We start from the raw sequence: 22,444 nt of genomic DNA, 5'->3' as shown, positions 1-22,444 counted from the left end.
TTTAGTTGATTATTTAAAGTGAAAACAATAGGGGCGCCTGGGTGGCTCAGTCGGTTAAGTGTCCGACTTCGGCTCAGGTCATGATCTCACAGTCTGTGGGTTTGAGCCCTGCATCGGGCTCTGTGCTGACAGCTCAGAGCCTGGAGCCTGTTTTGGATTCTGTGTCTCCCTCTTTCTCTGACCCTCCCCTGTTCATGCTCTTTCTCTCTCTGTCTCAAAAATAAATAAATGTTAAAAAAATTTAAAAAAAAATAAAGTGAAAACAATAAAAATGCATTGTGGGTCTTATGCCATACACAGAAGTGAACATCTGACAATCATAGCACAAACACCAGGAAGGGAGAAAAGGAAGCACATGCCATCCATTCTTATGTCATATGTAAGGTGGCAGGATATTCCTTGAGCATAGACCATGAAAAGGCAAAGACGTATACTATAAACTGTAACATAACCACTAAAATAATAAAACAAAGTTATAGCTAATAAGCCAACCAAAGAGAGAAATGGAATCACAAAAAAAAAAAAAAAACCCAGTTAATTGAAAATAAGAAAGAGAAAGAGAAAACAGGGAACACATAATGGATAGACAGAAAATGGATAATAAGATGTTAAATGTAAATGTAAATGATCTAAATACTCTGATTAAAAGGCAGAGAATGTCAAGGGCGCCTGGGTGGCTCAGTCAGTTATGTATCCAACTCTTGGTTTCAGCTCAGGTCATGATCTCATGGTTTGTGAGTTCAAGCCCCATATTGGGCTCTGCACTGACAGCTCAGAGCCTGCTTGGGATTCTCTCTCTCTCCCTCTCTCTTTGCTCCTTCCCCACTTGCGCTGTCTCTGTCTCTCTCAAAATAAACTTAAAAAAAAAAAAAGAGAGAATGTCAGATTGCATTAAAAAATCAGTGCCCAAATTCATGCTGCCTGCAAGAAACATACTAACTATAATAACACAAATAGGTGAAACAATGGAAAAAATATACCACGCTAAAACTTGTCAAGAGAGAGCTGGAGTAGTTATATTAATACAAACAAAGTAGGTTTCATGGTAGATAAAGAAGTTCATTTATAAATAATAATGGATCAGCTAATCACTCCTGTACAGTATGCAGTTAATATCAGGTATTCAACTACAGAAACACAAATGGGTAGAAGTGAAAGGAGAAGAGAGACAAATAGACAATTACAGTCCTTCCTCTCTCCCTCCCTGTCTTCTTTCCTTTCTCCCTTTGTTAAAAAGCCATTAGGTAAATCCTGTGAGGTTGGTAGTCAGCTTGCATGTGGAAGGCAGGTCCCAGGGGCTGGAGGTTGGCTACACACAGGGAGACCGAAGCCATGGGAGCTTGGTTTTTCACCATCAGAGAAGGAAGGTATAAACGTACAAAGAGGGAGTCATGGAATGAACCATCTGGTGTTGGATTAGAATTGAAGCTATTGGTGATTTGCACATATCCAGATAGGTTTAGAAGATTCAGAGATAAATCCAGATGTCGGTGTGTGTGTGTGTGTGTGTGTGTGTGTGTTCCCTTTAAGCCTGCCTACTGAAGGACCCGGCACATCCACACCTTGCATCAATGAGCACACTTAATGCCCAGATCCTGGTCTCCAAACAAAAGTCTCTACTAAAAGGAACCAGAATCTTTAGAGAAATGCCTGATTTGGGGGCTCTGGCAGGGAAAGGACAGGGTGAGTCTGGAACACCTTGTTGAGTGAGAAGCAAGAAAGTACTCAAAGAACGAGGGGGACATGTCACAGGTCAGGGGAGCCAGTCTGAAGCTCCCACTGGCTTTGAACATTGAAACTGAGAGAATGATGGCGACTGACTATAACCCATTGAACAGACTAGGAATCCCTGAGTTCACAACACAAAAGCAATGAGCATATTAGTGGGCATAACAGCCATTTTTTCTTGCAGTAGAGAGCCCACAGATAAATGAAGAAGGCATGAAGGTATGAGAAAATCTCCATTTGGCAACAACTATAGATAAGTAATTCAGGGGGCGCCTGGGTGGCTCAGTCGGTTGAGCGTCTGACCTCGACTCAGGTCATGATCTCGTGGTCTGTGAGTTTGAGCCCTGCATTGGGCTCTGTGCTGAAAGCTCAGAGCCCGGAGCCTGTTTCAGATCTGTGTCTCCCCCTCTCTCTCTGCTCCTCCCCCACTCATGCTCTCTCTCTCTGTCAAAAATAAACAAACATAAAAAAAATTAAGAAAAGTAACTCAGGCAAAAAAAGCCAACGGATGTTAAAATTAGCGGGTAAAATTGAGACGAAAAATGGGATTCTACATAGCCTGAAAATATCTCCCCACAAAATAGTTATCAAAGGGGGAAAGCATGGAGGAGAAATGGTACAATGAACACCACCAGTGTCAGGGCAGACAGGCACTGCCCGCCATGCACGGTTTGAAAAGGAAAGAACGCGGCCTCTGCGATGTTCTGGTACAAAAAAAAAAAAAAAAAAAAATGTAACTGGGGTCTGATCGGGAGGGGATGCCAAACTCCATTTAAGGGGTGCTCTCCAAGATGGCTGGTCCATAATCGTTAAAAGTGGCCAAGGCCATGAAAGTCAAAGAAACACCGAGACACGTTCCAGACTGAAGGAGACGAGAGGCCTGGGGTACGTGAGCTTGGGAAAGGGAAAGTCAAACCCAAATGGAGGAGGAAAGCGAGCTTGGTACTGTTTTACACGTACGTCCACACACACGTGCGCACGCACCAGGAACTCAGCGGAGGGGCGCCTGAGTGGTTCTGTCGGTTAAGTGTCTGACTTCGGCTCAGGTCGTGAGCTCACGGTTCGTGAGTTCAAGCCCTGCGTCAGGCTCTGCTCTGACAGTACGGAGTCTGGGATTCTCTTCTCTTCCCAACCCCCCCTCAAAATACATAAATAAATACACTTAAAAACAAATAAAAAAAGAACTCAGTGTAGTTACTACTACATGCTAGTAATTAGCTATCACTCTTCTTAGGTTGACAGAGTAGATTGGACAACCCACCACCACACCAGGGTGGCCTAATGGGCACTGGGGCAGGGCCAGGGACGCTCATACAGCCCGCCAGACACCCAAAACAATGAGAGCAGCACAAGGGTGCGCGGCATTTACAAAGGGCAAGGCACTCATCGATCTGAGGCCAGCCCTCTGGACACCTCCGCTCTTCCTCGGGCTTACTGAGAACTGCGTAAAAATTAAATGCGCTCTGAGTCTCTGAGCGGCTGAATCAGAATCTGGGGGACATGTGCACAGAGACTCAGCGGGCTGTTCTAATACTGCCTGAGAATAAATGGACTGGCCGTGTCTAGCCTCTGACAAGATTTCTTTGCTGGACTTATCAAACACTTAACGTGCCCTCCTCTTGGCCAGCCCTAGAAACGCGAAGACGAGAAACAGCCCTGCCCTGGAACGTATGGGGAAAACAGAAAGGTGGCGGGGTGATGAGAGTGTTTGGCTCTTCAGGGTTTGATGGGAACACTTAGGCACCTTCTTTGGGCAGGGGTGAGGAGCAGCTGGAGAGGGGTCAGGAAGCGTGCCCTGGAAATGCCAACACCAGTAAGTGGGATCTAAGACATTCCGCCGGGCAAGATGCAGGTGTGCTAATGTGGTGTCAGAGGACCGACCGAGGGACCTACCTCGGAGGACGGGGTCGAGGGTTGATCACAGGACCCCCAAACTCATGCTGCAGCAGGACTGCACCAGACTGTAATTATTTTAATTTTTTTAATGTTTTATTATTTATTTTTAAGAGAGAGAGAGAGCCAGACAGAGTGCGAGCAGGGGAGGGGCAGAGAGAGAGGGAGGCACAGAATCCCAAGCAGGCTCCAGGCTCCGAGCTGTCGGCACAGCTGTGAGATCACGACCTGAGCAGAAGTCAGATGTTAACCGACTGAGCCACCCAAGCGCCCCCAGGCACTTTTTTAAAGTGCCCCTGTGACAGCACGGGGAGACTCCCTCTCCAGACATACACCTTGTAGGAGCCTGTCTGGTCACTCACCCGTCAAGAGCTCACAGAGCCCACGTTCTTACCAGAGCCAAGGCTGGGCCTCTCGTGGGGGGAAAGCATGACACGTTGGAGACGTGGTTTTGTCACCACAGGCATTTACCGTACTGAGTGTGTGCTAAGACCGAGGAGGACGCCACAGGCCTGCAACAGTCCTAGACCAGAAAGGCCGGTCATCACTGCGAAGAAAAGGGCACAGTAAACACTTTAAACAAAAGAGTATCTGGTGGCCAACTGAGCAGCACAGCTAAAGCCGATCGGGACAAAGAGGTTATATACTGTTCCTCTAGGTGCAGCGTGACCACGAAACTGTTGGCCAGGGGCCCCCAAGACGGGGCCAGGGGCTCTGGGGAGGAAGAGGGCTCGGGGCAAGCCGGGTGCGAGCCTGGCTACCACTGCGGACAGGCTCCTTCCCTTCCCGCAGTCAGCCTGGCGACCACGACTCATACCCCCTGATGGGGAAAGCTAGTGACATAAGAAGGCAACCTATCTTGGCATCACGGAAGGGCCTCGTTGAGGATGGCAGACGATGCCACAACCCGGAAGCCCTGAAAATTACTGCTGACGCGTCAACCTGGAGTAAACGTGCTGTCCGTGCATTTTACCCGGTCGGCATTTCAAAAACTAACGTGAACAGCAGACGAAAAGGTAGATAGGCAAAAACTGCTGCTTATGTGGTCTAACGGTGCCGTATTTGGGGCGCCCCAGTAACTGAAGCTTCACTGCCAGCCCCGTTCCACAAGCAGCCTGGACGCGCTGGGGAAACCAGAGCTCTCACAGCCCTTGGCGGCCCCTCCTGCTACTCACACAGAACGGCTTCGTCTTTACTTTCAGAAACGGATACGCTGCTGATCAAGGTCGTCAACGCCCAAAATATACCAGAGAGACCACGACTCCAAACAAAATACAGTACAAATTTATTGACTCCAATCATTCTTAGTCAAGATTTAAGCAAAGGAAACAGACGATGGAATTGGATACAGAAAAAGCAATGGATTAACATTAGATAGAAATCCTATTTTACCATGAATTTTGAGTTCCGAAAAGCTCATTCCTAAATAAAATTGAACAATGATTTAGTCTGCTAAGGCGTCTGACAACAAAATACACGCAATTTGTTTATAACCACATTTGCTTAATAATAAGCATTTATTCAATGGAAGATGTTGAAGCACTGGATTAATGTCAATAAGAAATTATCGCCTTTTGAAAATTAACATTAACCGAGGAGAAACTTTGTGGACAATTTGAGAACAGCACTAATAAATGATGAGGGAGTACTCAGGTATTTTCAAGATTTACAGTCAAATACTTTGGTTCCCAAATGATGGTCTCTGAGAGGAATTTAAGAAACCTGCCATTCGCCCATGTTTCCTCCTCCAGCAGGTAAGCACGGCTGCTCAGGGTCCCCCAGGCGCGCGGGAGGAGTGCTCGCTAGAGCACACGCAGAGAAGCACCTAGCTAGCCCGTGACAAATTATGGAGACATAAAACTTCTTAAAGTGCTAAAGCCACAAAAGAAAACCCTATGTTTTAAACTTAAAAAAAAAAATAATAATAATAAAGCCAGTGTTAAAGAACTTACTAACTGTATTAGCATTATTTAAATAATAATGCTTTTCACAATTATTACAAAAAAACATCAATGAGAATTCAGAAATTGACAAAACAGACTTGTAGGGTTCCAATATGAATTAGTGCAATTTATAAAGAAACCTGTTCTACATGAACTCTATTTTTGTAGTAAGAAAATTCAAATACCTTTACTTCCTAAGGTTCTGGATTCTGGTCATGTACGCGCGCGTACACACACACACACACACACACACACACACACGCACAGAGGGAACGAAGGCCAACTTTAGACCAGTGAGTTCTTGTCTGTCCCTCACCCGCAAGGACCGCTGGCCCATAGAGGAAGATACCCCCTGCCTCCAGGAAAGGGCATCTTCTTCTGGCCCCCCAGCTTCTACCCTCATCAACACCAATGGCTGCTGTGTGTAGATACAATCGCCACTGGTTAGTAAGAGCTGGAGTATATTATTTATTTGTTTTTAAACATTTACTCATTTTTGAGAGACAGAGTGTGAGCGGGGGAGGGGCAGAGAGAGAGGGAGACACAATCCGAAGCAGGCTCCGGGCTCTGAGCTGTCAGCACAGAGCCCCATGTGGGGCTCGAACTCACGTAAGTAACCGTGAGATCGTGACCTCAGCTGAAGTCAGACGCTCACCTGACTGAGCCACCCAGGCGCCCTTGGAGTCTATTTTTAAAAAGGCTGTGAACGATCCACTCCAAAACAGAAAACCAAGAACCACACACATGTCCCCACAGATGCAAAATGACCTCACGGTTGAACTCTCAGTTGTGTATTTTGATAAAAATAACGAACGCACACTAGCCATAACTGGTTTTAAAGGTGAATATTCTATTAGGTTGAAATATTAACTACAAAAAAACACACACCATTTGTAACCTCCACTGCTTGCTTTGATAAAGAGGTGTTTCAGGCGGCTCCTCCCGCCCTCTCCCACATGAAGAAAATGGTTCAACACAGCAAGTTCTCAGATTAACAAAGAATATATTAAGACATCTTACATTCTTTCCACAACTGCATAAAAAAAGGCATCCTGAATACTTACAAGGAATAATGAGCTTTCTACATTTTCAAAAATTAATTCTAATCAGAAAAAACATGTTCAACACTTTTATGAGCTGGAGATGGAACAAGGAAAGACCCACTGGTCTCACACCAAGTACCTGCCTGCTGTCTGAGATCGACATTCTTAAATGAAGCGATTCACGTGTCTGTCATTACTCTGCTTCCTAACGTTGAAAATAGTCACGTGAGAGGAAGCGTAGTTTACTTTCTGACCACCAAAATAAACTCTTTCTGCCTGACGCTTTGAAGGTACAGTATAAAAAGTAATAGAAAAACCAGAACTGCATTAGAAATGTTTTTGGTTCAAAATTTTATTTGAAATCTTACGCTCCTTGCCTAGACAAAAATGGGAACTAACAAGACAAAACACTGGCAATTTTCAAAGTCTAACAGATACGCTGAGCGTGTATTTAGATCAAAAATATTTTTTACTGATTAACATTATCAAAAAATCTTCAAAAATGTAGCATAGAGGTTCAAGTCCTGGGATATTGAATTTACAATGCCAAGATGATGTGTGCCGTGGAACTGTCACACGTACTCTTAACAGCCAGAAGCAGGGACTACTCTGAGGGAAACTGTCCTCTGAAGAAGTGACAGCTACCAAGGTGCTCCGAATAAGAAACGGCACGTTACAAGGGGGACTCATTCAGTGAACAACAATCCATCCTGATGTTTTGCGTAAAATCCTAGGCTTTAGTTTTATCTTTCAAATGCATAGATTTCTTCCAGAAAATATAAAGATGGCAACCGTCGGTAGCTGTGACTTCATTTTATTTTTCTTTCTCCATCAAATTTAACTAAGAACAAAAATAGGAAGCGACCACTCAAAAATACTTTGGGACTTAGGACAGTTTTCAAATGGAAAAGGAAACAAAAAGGCAAAATTTCATACGCAATTTCTCTCATCTACAAAGTCCACTACTGTTGTATAAAAATGCTTGTGTATGGATAAAAAGTTAGGCGTGTCTTCCCTCCCGCTGGTCCGGAACGTGGGTGACGAGACCGAGGCCAGAAACCTTCTCTGTGGCAGCGGGATACGGGGAAACACTCAGCAAATTGTTTCTTAGCCACAGTCTCTTTTTTATCTGAAAGAACAGCTTGCAAAAAAAATGAATAAACTTGGGAGACTTCATCCATAGCACTACCTGACAAGGATCTCTTTTGTAATTTCAATAGTATTTCCACTTGTACGTACCTAAGTACCTGCGAGTGAGACAGTTTTCCCTTTAGAAACACCCACTGAACTCGGGTGGCCCCTCCCAAAAGCCTTTTATTTGCAACTCATACAAAATAGGAAAAAGAAGAAAAAAAAAAAAAAAAGGCAGCCCAAACCCTGCGGGCCTTATTAGGTAGCGGAAACTCCTTTTGGACCCTTGATCGCGCTTTCACGCAGATCCCTGAGACACTACAAGCAGTGACTCAGAGCAGAATGATCGCACTGAGGACATTTGACCACAATAAACTCCAACAAATTCTAACAGAAATCCTCAGGAGACAGAGGCAGGAAACCGAACGCTGTAAATACCGCCGTCGAGGGCGCATGGAGACCGCGGCGTGGGGTTTCCCTGGCTCCCCAGCTCCGGAAGTCGATGCCGACTCCGGGCTCAGGGCCGCTGCCCCGCACGGACCCCGGGGCCTGGGATCCACGAGCGTAAATGTGAGTCCCGACCCGATCTGTTACACCAACGAGGTTAAACTCAACATCAGTGAGCGCCTCGTGCCACCTTTGTTTCCTGTCCCAAACGCGCTCGGATTTTCCCTCTGTGGCAGCGGTAAGTCAGAGGACGCCAGATGCTTCGTGTGCCCGGCGTGGTCAGAACGGAAAGCCGGGATGTGCACACGCAGCCCGGAGCGCCAGCTCTGGCCACAACGCCTAGCGCCACTGAAGTTTCTGTAAACTTAGAGGCCTTCTAGAAATCCTGTTTTCATTTCCCAAGTCTCCCGTCCTTAATTACATTAAGTGACCCAAGAGCAAATTTTGTTACTTTATAAAAATCTAAGTATTACTATTGCTGATTTAAATTCCTCACAACTTTCATACAAAAGAATGTCTACGTGACCACAAAATACCAAATATTTATTGTTATCAAGTGTCAGGATAACTTATTACAGTTGAGGCTTATCATTGTTTTATTGCTAAAGTATCCTAAGATCTAAGTCAACACTGCAGACTACTCTCCCCTTCCTCCTGATACGCTGCGGACTCCAGGACATGGCTGAGGCTTAAGTAGAACTTAGGTGTCTGCTATAATCGAAAGAAATACTTAAGTAGTATTTCACGGGCTGCAAATCAGTAAAAAACCAAAACAACCTCCAGTAAAAGAGTATACTGACACCGTGGAATGAGGAACCATGCAAACAACCGGGATCGATCAAAATTTCAACATTGATGAAGTCCAGTCGTGGTGTGACCGTAAGGTCCAGAGCACGACGTAGTTTAGTTTTTCTAAGCTGAGTAAGGACTTTGCTAATTAATATCGATTTCCCTCGAGCTTCTATTCAAGCGTAACAATTTCCAACCTTTATTATTCCTTCTCTTCAAAAAATATTTTGTTTCTCATGCGCGGCTCACAGTTTGGGTTGAAACCTGGGGACCGCCTCCCCTTCCGTAAGGGGCCGAAGGGGCCGGCCCTTCAGTTGTGGCTTTGTTCGTGACTCCAAAGACTGAAGGCAGTCTTGAATGTCCTGTGGCACAGTTTACACATGAACTGTCTTTTGAAGGTGATTGCCGAGAGGGGCGGGGCGTGGTAGAACAGCGTGTCGGATTCCTGGGGCACAAAGAGTTTCTCGGCGGCCGGCGCGGGGTTCTCGGCCACGCCCGTCGGGCTGTCGGGCTCCAGGGGCTGGATCTTGGGCAGCGGCGGGGGCGGGGGCAGCGGGGGCGGGGACGGCGAGTTTGTGGGGACGGGGCAGGCTTCGGGGTCCTTGTGCGCCGGCTCCTCGGTGGCCTGGGACATGTGGGACTGGAAGTGGCTCCAGAGGCGGAAGTTGGTGCGGAAGGCTTTGTTGCAAACGTGGCAGATGAAGGGCTTCACGGAGCACAGCAGCTCCTGGTGCCGCTCCAGCTGCTTGTGCGCCGTGAACGTCTTGCCGCACTTCTCGCACGGCCACAGGCTGCTGTCCTTGCTGGGGCCCGCGTCCTTGGCGGCCGCGCGGGCCTCGGGCGCCTCCTCCTCGGCCTCCTCGGCGGGCTCCTCCTTGACGTGGATTTTCAGCTGCTTCGAAAGGCTGAGGTCCTCGGGGAGGCAGGAAGAATCCTCGGAGTCGAAGTTCACCTGCTCGGAACAGTCGCTGAACGCGGCGTCGTCCTTGGCGGCCACCGCGTGGTTGGCTTTCGGAGGCTCGGCCTGCGCCTGGGGCCTGGAGGCGGCGGTCGCGTCGCCGTTGTGGTCCAGGCCGGGCAGGGAGAAGTGCTCGGCCGGCGCCATCGTGTTCTGGTTGTGGACCTCGACCTGGTGCCGCCAGATGCTGAAGGAGGACTTGAAGGTACGCATGCACTCGAGGCACGTCAGCTTCTTGTACTCGCACTTGCCCTCGTGCTCCCGCTTGAGCTCGGGCGAGAAAAACCTAAGGCTGCAGTAGGGGCAAACGGTTGCGTTTCGGCACAGCCGCTCGTGGCTTCCTTGCTCTAGAAGAGAAGAGAGCTTAGCATTACAGAGGCGGCACTGGTAAACCTCCTTGTTCTCTACCGGGCTCTCCAGAGAAACATGCTCCCTGGGCTTAGCAGCTCTAGTGACGCCAACGGGCTTTTCTCCCGGGTGCATCTTTACGTGCTGCTTGAACTGCGAGAGAAAGCGATAGGCCTTTCCGCAGTAGGTGCAAACGTACGCTCCTTTGGCTCGGGACCGCAAGTTCCTCTTGATGGCTTGGGCCTGGGAGCTAGTCTGCGCCTGAAAAGCGGGCTTGCTGCGCCTCAGCTTAAAGATCAGGGCCTTCTTAATCTCTCGCTCTCTCACTATGTCAATGAGCTTTCTCTGGAACTTCTCGTCCAGCACGGCGTGTGAGCTAGAGGCCGGCGACGGGTTCCTCACCACGCCGTGCTGGGTCTGGCAGTGCGTCCACACTTTGAAGTTCGTGTGAAAGCGCTTGTGGCAGATGTCGCAAGCATAGGGCTTCTCTGGGTTGTGGTACATGTTAATGTGCCGGTGAAGGCCTGCTGTGGATCTAAAGATCTTAAGGCAATGTTTGCATTTAAACTTTTTGTTTGGTCTCGTTCCCTCCAACTCACCAAATTCCTCTTTATTCAAGTCAGAGTCTGGAAAGTCGGCATCGGGCAGAGGAGGGCTCGAGCCCTCCTCCAAGTTCTGTTCGGACACCGGAGACCCGTGCTCGCCCTCCTTTACCTTCTTAAACGGCAGTCTTCGGTCCGCCTGGAACCTCCTTTTGGCCGGGAGTCTGCTCATGTCTCTTTGGTCGTCTTCGGTCTTCAGGGAGAGCTCTCTCGTGACGGACGACGCGGCCGCCGGGTCTCCCACGGTGACTCGGATGATGTCGGAGGGGTCCGACAGCGGGCTGCGGGGCTCCGTCTTGACGCGCACCTCGGCCACGGCAGGCTCGCCCTCCCTGTCCGTGGACTGAGAGGCGCTGAAGGACCGGAGGCGGTGCGGCTGGGGCGCCGGAGTCCGCTCGTCGAGGGCTGACGCGTCGTCGCACTCTTTCACAGACGGCTTTTGAGACAGAGCACAGAACACGTTGGCGGGCACCTCCCCGGACGCTGCGGAGGGCCCCTGGGAAGACTTCAGGTCTATGGCGGGCGAGTAGACGGGAACCTGGCTGTCCATGGACAACGAGCGCCTGAGCAGACTCTTCACCAGCGGGCCGCTTCTGTCGATGCCTTGCTTTCCGGAACCAGGGCCGCCGGACGGGACCACCAACCCCAGCTTCGAATAGTACAGCAGGTTCCTGTCTTCGCCCGGGCCGCCTCCTTTGCCGGTTTCCTTCAACACGTAGGGGGTCTCCGACGCGCTTCGAAGAGACAGGACGGGCGGCCGTGGTCTCTTCAAGGCCAGCTCTATGGCTTTTCCTTTGGGCAGCTGGCCGCTCAGACACGGTTTCTCGTCCGTCCCCTCTCTGTCCTGCAGCGGTTTGCCAGGCGGCACCGCGTTGCTCTTCGCTAAGCTGCTTCTGTGAGGGTCGTCCACAGAGCCGGGACGCTCGAGGGACTTCGCGCAGCCCACAGGGCCATCTCTGGGCCAAGTCTTTTCGGCTACTGGCGACGCGTGAGGCGCTTCCGCTGGCTTTGGGACGTGGGGCTTCCCGGTGCCGGTCTTGACCGCGAGGCCGGGCGAGGGCCGCGAGGTGTGGCTCAGGTCGGGCTGATTCTGACCGACAGTTTTGCCTTGTGCTTCGTTTCGGCTTTGACACACGATGACACTTCTCTTCTGAGAACTGCTTTCGTCCTCTTCTATGAATATCTTCTTCCTGTTGGGACACGTTGGAAAGGGTGCCTGAGGTGTTTTCGAGACGATGTTCGTCAGAAAGGAAATCCCGAGGCTGTAGCCCAGCTCTTGGACGGCGGCGAGACTGCTTTTCTCGACAAATAAGGACGAAGAATAAATGTAATTCAAAACATTATCAAAAGCATCGGGTTCACAAAAATCAAGTTGAAATACGGTTTGGGCCTCGTTCTCCTTATTCGTGAACAGACTCTGAAAATATTCGCTGCTGGCAGCCAAGACATTTTTATGAGCTCGAAACTTCTGGTCCCCGACGATCAGCAGCACGTCACACAGCTGCCCTTTGAGGCGCTCCTCGTTGAGCGCGCTGAGGAGGGAGATGGCGTGGGCCGGGTTGATGTAATGCAGCAACCCCTCCATCGCGTGGGCTTATCTGAAAGACAAAGCGCAGAATCATCATGAAAAACGTGCCGAAAAGCTCGCCCTGAGACGGAAAGCTCCTCGAGGGCAGGGAACGCTAGCTGTCTTTTCCTAGGGGCCGACACTGAGCAGACCGCAGGCAGACCAAAGCTCTCCCTTAAATGCCACGGGAAACAGAAGCGAACCGGCCTCGTGGCTCCCGGAGACCAGCGATCACTGAAGCGGAGCAGTTTTAGGATCGAAGACCGTACCACCGTCGGAAGGCTGCTGGAACTCGGCAGCTACGCAGAAAGGCACCACTTGAAATTGAAAGTTTGTTACCTAGGGTTCTTCATCCGATGCTTCGTTCTATCCCTTTTACCTCTGAGAGTAAGTATGAAGTTATCAGGACTCCCGAGCCCGTAATTTGGGAAACAAAGTCAGTCTTGCTTTTGGGCATACTTATACATGACGTGAACTGTTACAACTGGGTCGCAAAGGGGTGGCCTTACCAGACCTTTAAAAATGGGCAAGAATCGGGGCGCCTGGGGGGCTCAGTCAGTTGAGCGTCTGACTTCGGCTCAGGTCATGATCTCACGGTTTGTGGGTTTGAGTCCCGCGTCAGGCTCTGTGCTGACGGCTCCCTCTCTCCGCACCTCTCCCCCCCTCTCTGTGTCTCCCTCTCTCTCCGCACCTAACCTACTTGCATTCTGTCTCTCTCTCAAAAATAAACATTAAAAAAATTTTTTTAAAAATGGGCAAGAATCTGGGGCGTCTGGGGGGCTCAGCCGGTTAAGCATCCGACTCTTGATTTCAGCTCAGGTCACGATCCCAGGGTCATGGGATCGGGCCCCACGTCTGGCTCCTTGCCGAGTGTGGAGCCTGTGTAAGATTCCCCCTCTTTCTCCATCCGCCCCTCCCTCATGCGTATGCACGCTCAGGCACTCTAAAAAAATTTTTAAAGGCAAGAATCTGTAAAGAGGTAAAAAAGTCACTTACTGATCACTACCGTATCAGTGCTTAACAATGGTTAGAAATGTTAAACAACAGAAGAGCTTGGGTTCTGTCTTATGTTAAACACCCTACCGTCTCCCGAATACAATTTTCTTATCAAATCACATTTTCGACAGCAGCACAGAGGAAACTCTGGCCTGATCTAAACTTCATTATTACTAATTATAAGTTAAAAGGTCTGGATTCAGATCTCTCTGCAAGTCTCTAACAACCTAAAGGTGAGACGAGAAAAGGCCTAGCGGCTGGGCGCATGTTCGGGCAGAGACACGGGGTGAGAGGCTACCTCCTTCCTGGCGGTCGGCTAGCCCCTCTGAGCACCAGGTCCTTCACATGAAACATGGGGGACTGTGCCCTTCTTGAGGGCTGTTGCGAAAGTTACATGAGCTAGCATCTCATACACGGTAACCATTTAATTCAGTGTCAAAGAAAAGGGCCCATATTTGCACCACCCATGCTCTCGATGAAGGGAAAACCATTTCATATGCAGACAACGCAATCAAAGCTGACCCTTCACTTGGGCTGCTGTCACTGTAACACCTCTGTGGTTTGACTGCAGTGTCTTCTGTAAAACAGTTATGATTTACAGATGCTGGCGAGCATGTGGAGAAACAGGAACCCTCCTGCACAGCTGGTGGGAATGCAAACTGGTGCAGCCGCTCTGGAAACAGTGTGGAGGTTCCCCAAAAAATTAAAAATAGAACTACCCTATGACCCAGCAGTTGCACTGCTAGGAATTTACCCAAGGGACACAGGAGTGCTGATGCATAGGGGCACTTGTACCCCAATGTTTACCGCAGCACTTTCAACAATAGCCAAATTATGGAAAGAGCCCAAATGTCCATCGTCTGCCGAATGGATAAAGAAGACGTGTTTTACACATACAATGGAATACTACTTGGCAACGAGGAAGAATGAAATCCTGCCGTTTGCAACAATGTGGACGGAACTGGAAGGAATTATGCTGAGTGAAATAAGTCAGTCGGAGAAAGATATCCTATGTTTTCACTCACATGTGGATCTTGAGAAACTTAACAGAAGAGCATGGGGGAAGGGAAGGGGAAAAAAAATAGTTATAAACAGAGAGGGAGGGAGGGAAACTATGAGACTCTTAAATACAGAGAACAAACTGAGGGTTGATGGGGGCTGGGAGAGGGGAAAATGGGTGACGGACATTGAGGAGGGCACTTGCGGGGATGAGCACTGGGTGTTGTATGGAAGCCAATCTGACAATACATTATATTCGTAAAGATAAATAAATAAATAAAATAGTATGATTTGGGGCACCTGGGTGGCTCAGTAGGTTAAGTGTCCAACTTCGGCTCAGGTCACGATCTCACGGTTCGTGAGTTTGAACTCTACGTCGGGCTCTGTGTGGACAGCTCTCAGCCTGGAGCCTGCTTCGGATTCTGTGTCTCCCTCTCTCTCTGGCCCTCCCTCGCTCGTGCTCTGTCTCCCTCTCTCTCAAAAATAAATGAACATTAAAAAAATTAAAAAAAATAGTTACCGCATTTATTTTTGAATGGATTCAGAGTAACTCGGATTGTTTGCGACCGTTTCATCATTCTGCAGGGGGCAGGTTGTAAATGTACCAAACCTGGCACGCAGCACACTGGCAAGTTCTCCTCTGGTTTCAAAGGATCAGCCTCTGCTGGTCAACCAGCATGGGGGCTCCTCAGAAGAGCCCACAAAGAGTTTGCTGGGCCCCCAACCTGGGCTCAGTGAACACGGCATACAACTGCTTTACCACTGTTCTGACTCCCTTATGGTGCTGGCTCAATATAATGGACTCAGAGACGTGCCTGCTCCCAGAGATGGTGCCTGGTAAGCAGCCTGTCCCCAAACACATGCTTTGGTCAGAGTGTACGGAGTTTCCGTTCATTCCTGCCTTCCAACGTTCCGTATTAACGGCAAATTTTAATTCCTCTATCTGTGACTGCTTGATAGAGACATCTCCCTTCCTCTTTTCTGTTAGCCATTTTAATTTCTTCCCTAATCCTACTGTCATGTCTTAACATCATGCATTTATTTACACAGACCCTTGTCATCTTTCACAAAGGTCAGCAGAAAAAGAAAGAAACTTGTAATGTCACACTTACCAACTCAGCTATGCAACGAACACGGTCTTTAGCGCTAATAGTTTTTGAGAAACCTAGCTCAGGAAAGCAACAGACGCAGCATTAAAAGCACGGACAAGTATTTTTCAAAAGCATTTCTTAAAATCAATTTAGTGGTTTGAAACCAGCAATTAATAACAGATAAAACGACGGGGACAGAGTAGAAAATGTCCGCGTGGCTCAAACACAGTAAGGCTGCGATCTCCTGACACCTGTGTTTCAGCCTCACGTGCTCACATCCAGAGACGTAAGCATGTGCGATGTGCTCCTTCCCGCGAGTCCGGGCCAAGACAGGGCTCCGGGCTGCTCAGTCTCTGGGGCTCAGTTTCCCCCACTGCAAAATAAGGACAACAGCGGCTGCCACACCCTGCAGTCGTGCGGATTAAAGGAGAAAACTGTGCTGCCATTTACGGAGCACCCACAGCACACTGCAAACCGCCAGAGCTCCACAAATCAGTCATTCACTCACTCGACAAAATGTCACTTGAGAAGGTCTGAAGAAGGCAAGGAGCCATGGCAGTCACCGAGGGAAGGGCAGCGCGAGCGGCACGGGGCGCAAGAGGCAGCAGGGCTGGAGCAGGGAGCCGCCGACTGCAGGGCTGAGCGAACCGCAGGCAAACTGAGCTTTCTGCCGGAAGTGAAACAGAGTCACTCCAAGATTCTGGGCAGAAAAATGACAATGACTTGAGTTACGTTTCAAAAGGATCCCTCCGGCGACATCGTCGAGAAGAGAGCACGGAAGACAGGAAAGGTAGAAGCTGGGAGGCCAGCTGGGAGCCCGCAGCAAGGAGGCAGGGGACAGGTGACGGCAGCCTGGACCAGCTGGCAGCCTGCAGCAGTGACCCAGGGGAGACAGGACGGTGGGGGAGCAGGGTGGTAGCAGGGGAGCCAAGGCAGTTAGTTACTAGGACGTCTAATGGACTGACTGCAGAGGGTAAGGCGGCGAGGAATTCAAGAAAGCTCCACGAATCCTACCAGAACAGCTGGAAGGGTGTCCTTACCGGAGATGAAGTTTGATAGAAAAATTGGCTCGGGTTTTTTCAGGAATTCAGTCTGATTTTCCAAACGTGAGCACACACCTGTTGCCGAGTGTGCCTTCTACGGGCGCCCCTTCTCGCTCCTCGTTCCCTACGACCTCCTGTGCTTCCTGGGATCACTTCCCAAGCAAACATCCACTCTGCATTCCCGTCTCAGGGTCTGCTCGTGGGGGAATCCAAACTTAGACACCCAGGGATGAAACCACAGGCACACGCTGAAGGGGGGCGTGAGGACGAAACCGCGGGAGACTTCCATGTTCCTGGCCGTGCGGCAACTGCGACCCCACACCGTCCGTCCCCCACCACTGCATGCCACAAACGACGCTGTTCAAAAAAGTGTCCTTCTTTTGCTTTTCTCAAATGATCGTGATCGCTGTTTTTGTTCCAAGTCCCTACTTCTAATCCCTTGAACCACGGGCTCCTATACTCTTTGAGCGAAAACGTTCGGGAATTAGGAAAAGAATAAGTCACTCAGAGTGAGGCCTTAAGAGAAAGAGTCGCTGTCCCCGTGAACTGCTTAAACCATTCATTTGGCTACAGCCGCATTTAGAGCCCCCCACGAGACCACTGGCTCGGAAAGTGGCCGGGCATGCGCAGTCCTGGCACGCAGTGCGGGACGCAGCTGCGGCATCTCCCGTCCCACTGCCCTGAGCGCTAATGGACACCCACGAGTGGCTCGGATTCGTGTGCCTGCTCTGCCACACGTGGCGTCCACATGGCGTCAACATGTTTACGCCTTAACTGTGTACCTACAGCAACCCTGGGAGGTGGGTACTCGGTTATTTTAGAGACGAGGAAACAGGCCCAGAGGGGCAGTAACTTGGTCCAGGTCACGCGCACAATAAACAGCTGAGCAGGACTCACACCAGGTGACCTGGCTCCAGGGGCCACGCTCTTTAACCCCTACGGCGCTCCTGTCGCTAGTTTCCTCCCTTGATTCCCACACTAACATCTGAGCTGGGCACCGTGCAAACCCCTGTCCTATACAAACGAGGACACGGAGGCACTGAGAAGTCACGCACTGTACCCAAGGTGACTCAGTGAGAAGCAGGGCCAGCTGGGAGTCGGGTCCCAGAGCCTGGACTGCGTCATCACATTAGCCGCTTCTCCTAGCCCGGTGCGTGTCCAGGATGTACTGGGCCCGGCTAGACGCGGAGGACGGAGGCCTGGGAAGCGTGGTCCCGTCTGAAAGACTTGTGTGGGACCAGGACAGGTCAGTCCGTCACCACGCATCAGCGTGCTGAGCACCACGCAGGACGGGGGCGGCGGTCCGGACGCGGTGCAGGTGCAGCCGAGAGGGAGGGCAGGGGAGGCATTCTACAGAACGAGCAGGAGTCAGAAACCTGGGAGGAGCCAGGCAGGATGCGTGAAGGGCATTTCAAGGACAGGAGACAGAGCGCGTGGCTGGAGCACGGGCTGCCTGCAGGGAAGGCGGGTGATGGGGCTGCAGAGGGGAAGGAGGCACGAGGGCCCCGAGGGCTAAACGAAGACCAGCCAAGATCCTAAGAGAAGCTGGATGCCTTCTGTCCTGTCCAGCGGCCCGGGACAAAGCCTTGAGATGTGTGCAGCGCGGGCCCCTCACCTGCCGGCTGAAGACCTTGCTTTTACCTTTGTAATTACTGAAACTCAAGATCGATGGGCCCTTTCCCGGTCTAGCTGCAAACAATTAACAATCTTTGTGTTTTAAGGACAGTAGGTATCTTCATTTACACCCTGTTTAACAACATGACTGAAAATATAAAATGCTCCATTAGGAATGCAGGCAAAAGGGGTGTGGAAATCACAGCTGCTGAACTTCCTGAGATAACCCAGCCAGACCCTTTGTGGCTGGTGGGTGTGCGGACTGAATGTCCAAACCCCTTTGCTTTTTCGGCTCTTCAGCCCTTGTAAGGCCAGCTTTGCTGCTGAACGGACTGCCTCCTCCACAAATCTGCGGGCTCATCAGACTCCAACCTCTCACGTACGTTTTAATTATGAATGACCAGGACCTCGGACTCACTGAAGACAGCGTATCACAAATCTGAAAGCTCTTACATGTAAATGCACACTGCCACCACGTCCACCCCCACGCCCTTCCCATGGCTTATCTCCACCTGACTCATCGGTGAAGAGTTCCTGCTATCACTTTAGTCATAGTGAAAACCTGGCGCTCTTGAAAGGAAAGTGGGTGAAATGTGGACGAAAAGAGCCGTTTATGATGGACGGAAAGAGCTGAGTGGAAATCCCCCAAGGAAAACCAGATTCTGAAATAGGGCTGGCTCGCTTACCACTTGGATCCTCGCACACAAAAATCTTTCCAAACTCTGCCTGAACTGTTCCTATTTCATGCGGTTTCCTGCAATTTCAAAATGAGAATCTTTATGCTTAACAATTCATGGAAGTCCCAGCTCCTGGAAAAGACGTTCACATCAGTTGGTCTCCAGTCCTGGCTCTGCCACTGATCAGGCATATACCTTGGTAAAGGTCACTTGACCTTCCTGAGTAGTAGCTTCCTTAACCTGTGAAGTGGGGCTCACCCTGCTTACCACGTGGGAGTTTTATGATCAACAGAAGACACACTATGTTCGCAAAGCTCCCACTGTATGTAGCGCTTCCTCCACGGCAAGCAGGCATTTTCCTTCCTTCCTCTCTTCCCTTCCTGAATGTATGTGGTCCTGAGTGTTATAAAGAGTCGCTGGCCTGTTGTCCAATAGCTCACGTTCCCACGGGAGGACAGAGACATACAAAATTAAACAGGGTGAGGGATGCAAACAGTGCTACAAGAACACCGATTTCAGGAAGCACTTAATTTGGCCAGGAGGTGGGAGGGTGGGTGGACGCACAGTGGGGACATCAGAGAAGACCTGGGACTCACGCTCGACTATCGGAACGGCAAAGGTTCCGTTCTTCCAGTTTTTACTACAGATACTTTTCAGAAACACACATCTGATTGCGTCAGGGCTTTAAACCCCTTATGGGGCGGGGAATCCAAGTTCCAACTCCCCAGCATGGCTACAAAGCACTCTGCAACTGAACTGCAGAAAATTATTTCATACCAATACCTCAGATTCCCTAGGTACTAAATGCCACAAGAAGCGGGGATTCGTATCTTAATAGAAATTGATTCAATACAAATAATTTCCTCTTTATACCAATGTTAGTGGAAGGGATTAAGATTGTTAAGGGGATGGAGGGAAGGTAGACGATTTTGGAAGAGAGCATTCTTGTGACGTGGACCGAAGACAGCAAAGCACAACAAAGCCCTGGTATAATGGGCACCAGGAGGCGAATGAGGGGCCCAGGAAGGGAGAGGGGAAGGGACCAAGATAGCCCACTGATTTTCACGTTTTGGAGACTAAAACTCAGGCTGGTGTCAGAGCTAAGATACATTACAAATCAAATTCCCTGCTGGACTAGCCCCTAAGAGCCTCGGTACCAGTTCTATAGGAAAAGGTCTGTTTACATCCACACCTGAATCGAACTCTGGGTGCACAGTCCCTTGGAGCGTTGGGGACCGCTTCCACAGTCCCAACCATTACAGCAGACAAGAGAAGAAATGCACGTAACACAAAGCAAACAGTCAGAAGAGCAAAGCGTCTACGCTTGACTCTGGAACATGAGCACACACGTACCACACAACCCCAAACCTTCGCCGCTGGATTTAGGCCTGACTCCCCACAAGATTTTCTTACTCGAAGGAGACCAGAAGTGCTCTCAGTTGGCTGTTATCACTCCCTCAGTGACAAGACAGGTGTCAGAAATCCTCCAAAGCGCCTCAGATTGCAGAGCAAGTCTTACTTAATCCGACCCTCCCGGGCAGGAGTGCCGCTCCCTTGGGGCCCCCGTCACCCTGTTTTCAGTCTCCCGGGGAAGGGCTGGCTCTGGCTGAGGATGTGCTCCCTTCCACAGCACAGCTCCGGCCCGTGCGGGGCACCTCGGTCAGCGAGCAGCCTGCCTGCTTCTGCTTGGGCCTCCTGCTGGAAGAGGCCCGGCTGTGGGTTTGGCTTTGAAGACCACCCCCGCCCCCCGCCCCCCTTCGCCCCAGTGAGTGAGTGTGCTGTGCTGCTCTGTCCCAGCTCACGGGTAGGCACGCAACCAAAGCCAAGCAGATCAGAAACTTTCTGTCTGGAATACGGGCCTGCGAAAACCAATAAAGGCAGCAAATGAGTGGAGAGGATTTAGCACAGCAGTGACCTAAAAATGCAGTGTGCCAGTGCCCACTATGCCCATTCCAGCCAGTTACCTTCGTTTCCGTACTTCCTGGCCCAATTCTTTAGCTTTTTCTTAAACCTCTGGAGCAATCCTGCATCTTTACAATAAATTCCTTGTTCTACTCAAGCTAGCCTGTCAGTTTCTGTTCTTATTCTTAAAGGACCCAAACTGATACATTTCCAAGTGTTACTCACTCTTCCTGCCGCACTCTCCAAGTCCATCCTTTACAACGCTGCTGCTGCACGGAGCTTCCTAAAACGAAGTTTCAAGCATCCATCAGGCATACACGTAGCTAATGCTACTACTAATTTATTTACTGAGCTCTTAGTATGTGCAAGGTGTGTTTAGACATGCCTGAAATATGGGCGCACGAAAAAGATGAGGCCTCCGAATTCTAGTGGGGTAAATCAGATAATGAGCAAGGAAACAAATGAAAAAGGTAACTTCAGATTACCCTATGTTAGTAAACAGAGGGCCATACCTGGGTGGAGAAACGGGGTTTGGAGAGGGAGTCTAAGAAATGCCTCGTGTGACATTTTAGCTGAGACCTACAAGTTGAGTGAAAATACGTAATGACAAAAACAATGGTTATCTGTGAAAACACAGAAATTTAAAAACACAGACTCTATAGCTCTGTAAATCTGGTTTCAAACCACTTTTTACATTTTCTTTCCCTTCATTATTCCCGTGTGACAACTTCCTGCTTCAGATGCTGTGTCTCTGAGACAGAACCCGAATGTCCTGCTTCCTCCACTACCAGATGTGAAATGTCCAAGGCACCCCGTGGAACCTTCCCCTGCATGCAACTCAGCTGAACATTAATCATCTTTCAAAGCTCAGCTCAAGTCCAATCACTCCATTAAGCCTTTGTCATGGGCTGGACTGTGTCCCCCTCTCTGTGCTACTCACACACTCAAGTCCTAACCCTCAGAACCTCCAAATGCAAGCAGATCTGGAGACAGTCTTTTTTTTTTTTTAATTCTGAGACAGACAGCACAAGCAGGGGAGGTGGGGGAGGGAGACACACCTGACACATCTTTCCAAGTTCCCTTGGCCAGCCTTCCCAGAAAGATCTAGCTCAAATGTCACGGTCTCTACAAAGCTCCAGTTGCTGTGCCCGTAGCCCGTGGCCCAGTCCTACCTGAGCTGCCACAATACTCCATCCACATCTGTGGTTAACGCAACTATTTGGAATGATCTGTGTATCCCTAACGCTCAGCACAGGCCTGGCAAGCATCTCCCGGGTAAAGAGAGAAATCCATCCGTATACTCCAGGTTCAAGTCCCGCACCCGCTCACGGTCACTGCTCCAGCATCTGCTAGAGCTTAGCACGTTGGCAGCCCTGCTTCTCGCATGAGCTCTCGGGGCTTGAAGGCCCCCTGGACGAGGACAGCCAAACCCGCATCTCTGCTCAGACCTGCCCTTGGGCCCACGGGGCTCACTGAACACTTACTTCCATCACAGCACAACCCACGTGCCCGGGGCAGTCCTCACGCCCCCACCCCCCTTCGCCCCTACCCCACATCTGCTTGTCCTCACACGTTCCTTATTTGGTTAGGTATGCTGACAACCACCAGGTCTCCCAAACCAGAAACCTCTCTCCTCTGCAGCCCATCACCAGGACCTGGCAAACCTCACTGGT

At 49.9% G+C, this 22,444-nt stretch overlaps 1 protein-coding gene across 7 annotated transcripts in view; it reads right to left on the bottom strand.

Moving 5' to 3' along the window:
• Positions 1 to 4,883: 4,883 nt before the first annotated feature.
• Positions 4,884 to 22,444, bottom strand: part of ZBTB21 (zinc finger and BTB domain containing 21) — a 23,518-nt gene continuing 5,957 nt past the window's right edge. For 3 of the 7 annotated variants that reach the window (XM_045501305.1, XM_045501302.1, XM_045501301.1), the window contains exon 2: positions 4,884 to 12,480. In XM_045501305.1, coding sequence (XP_045357261.1) covers positions 9,285 to 12,467 — 3,183 coding nt within the window. In that variant the 5' untranslated portion in view covers positions 12,468 to 12,480 and the 3' untranslated portion in view covers positions 4,884 to 9,284. Of the gene's footprint in view, positions 12,481 to 16,043; positions 18,859 to 18,878; positions 18,947 to 22,444 lie in introns of those variants that run through there. The other 4 variants (XM_045501307.1, XM_045501306.1, XM_045501303.1 and 1 more) reach the window with 3 other exon arrangements.

The sequence above is a fragment of the Leopardus geoffroyi genome, chromosome C2 (assembly GCF_018350155.1).
Source record: "Leopardus geoffroyi isolate Oge1 chromosome C2, O.geoffroyi_Oge1_pat1.0, whole genome shotgun sequence".
In the NCBI taxonomy this organism is placed as follows: domain Eukaryota; kingdom Metazoa; phylum Chordata; class Mammalia; order Carnivora; family Felidae; genus Leopardus; species Leopardus geoffroyi.
Note: the sequence above shows the minus strand (reverse complement) of the source record. Positions and strands in the feature narration are given on the sequence as shown.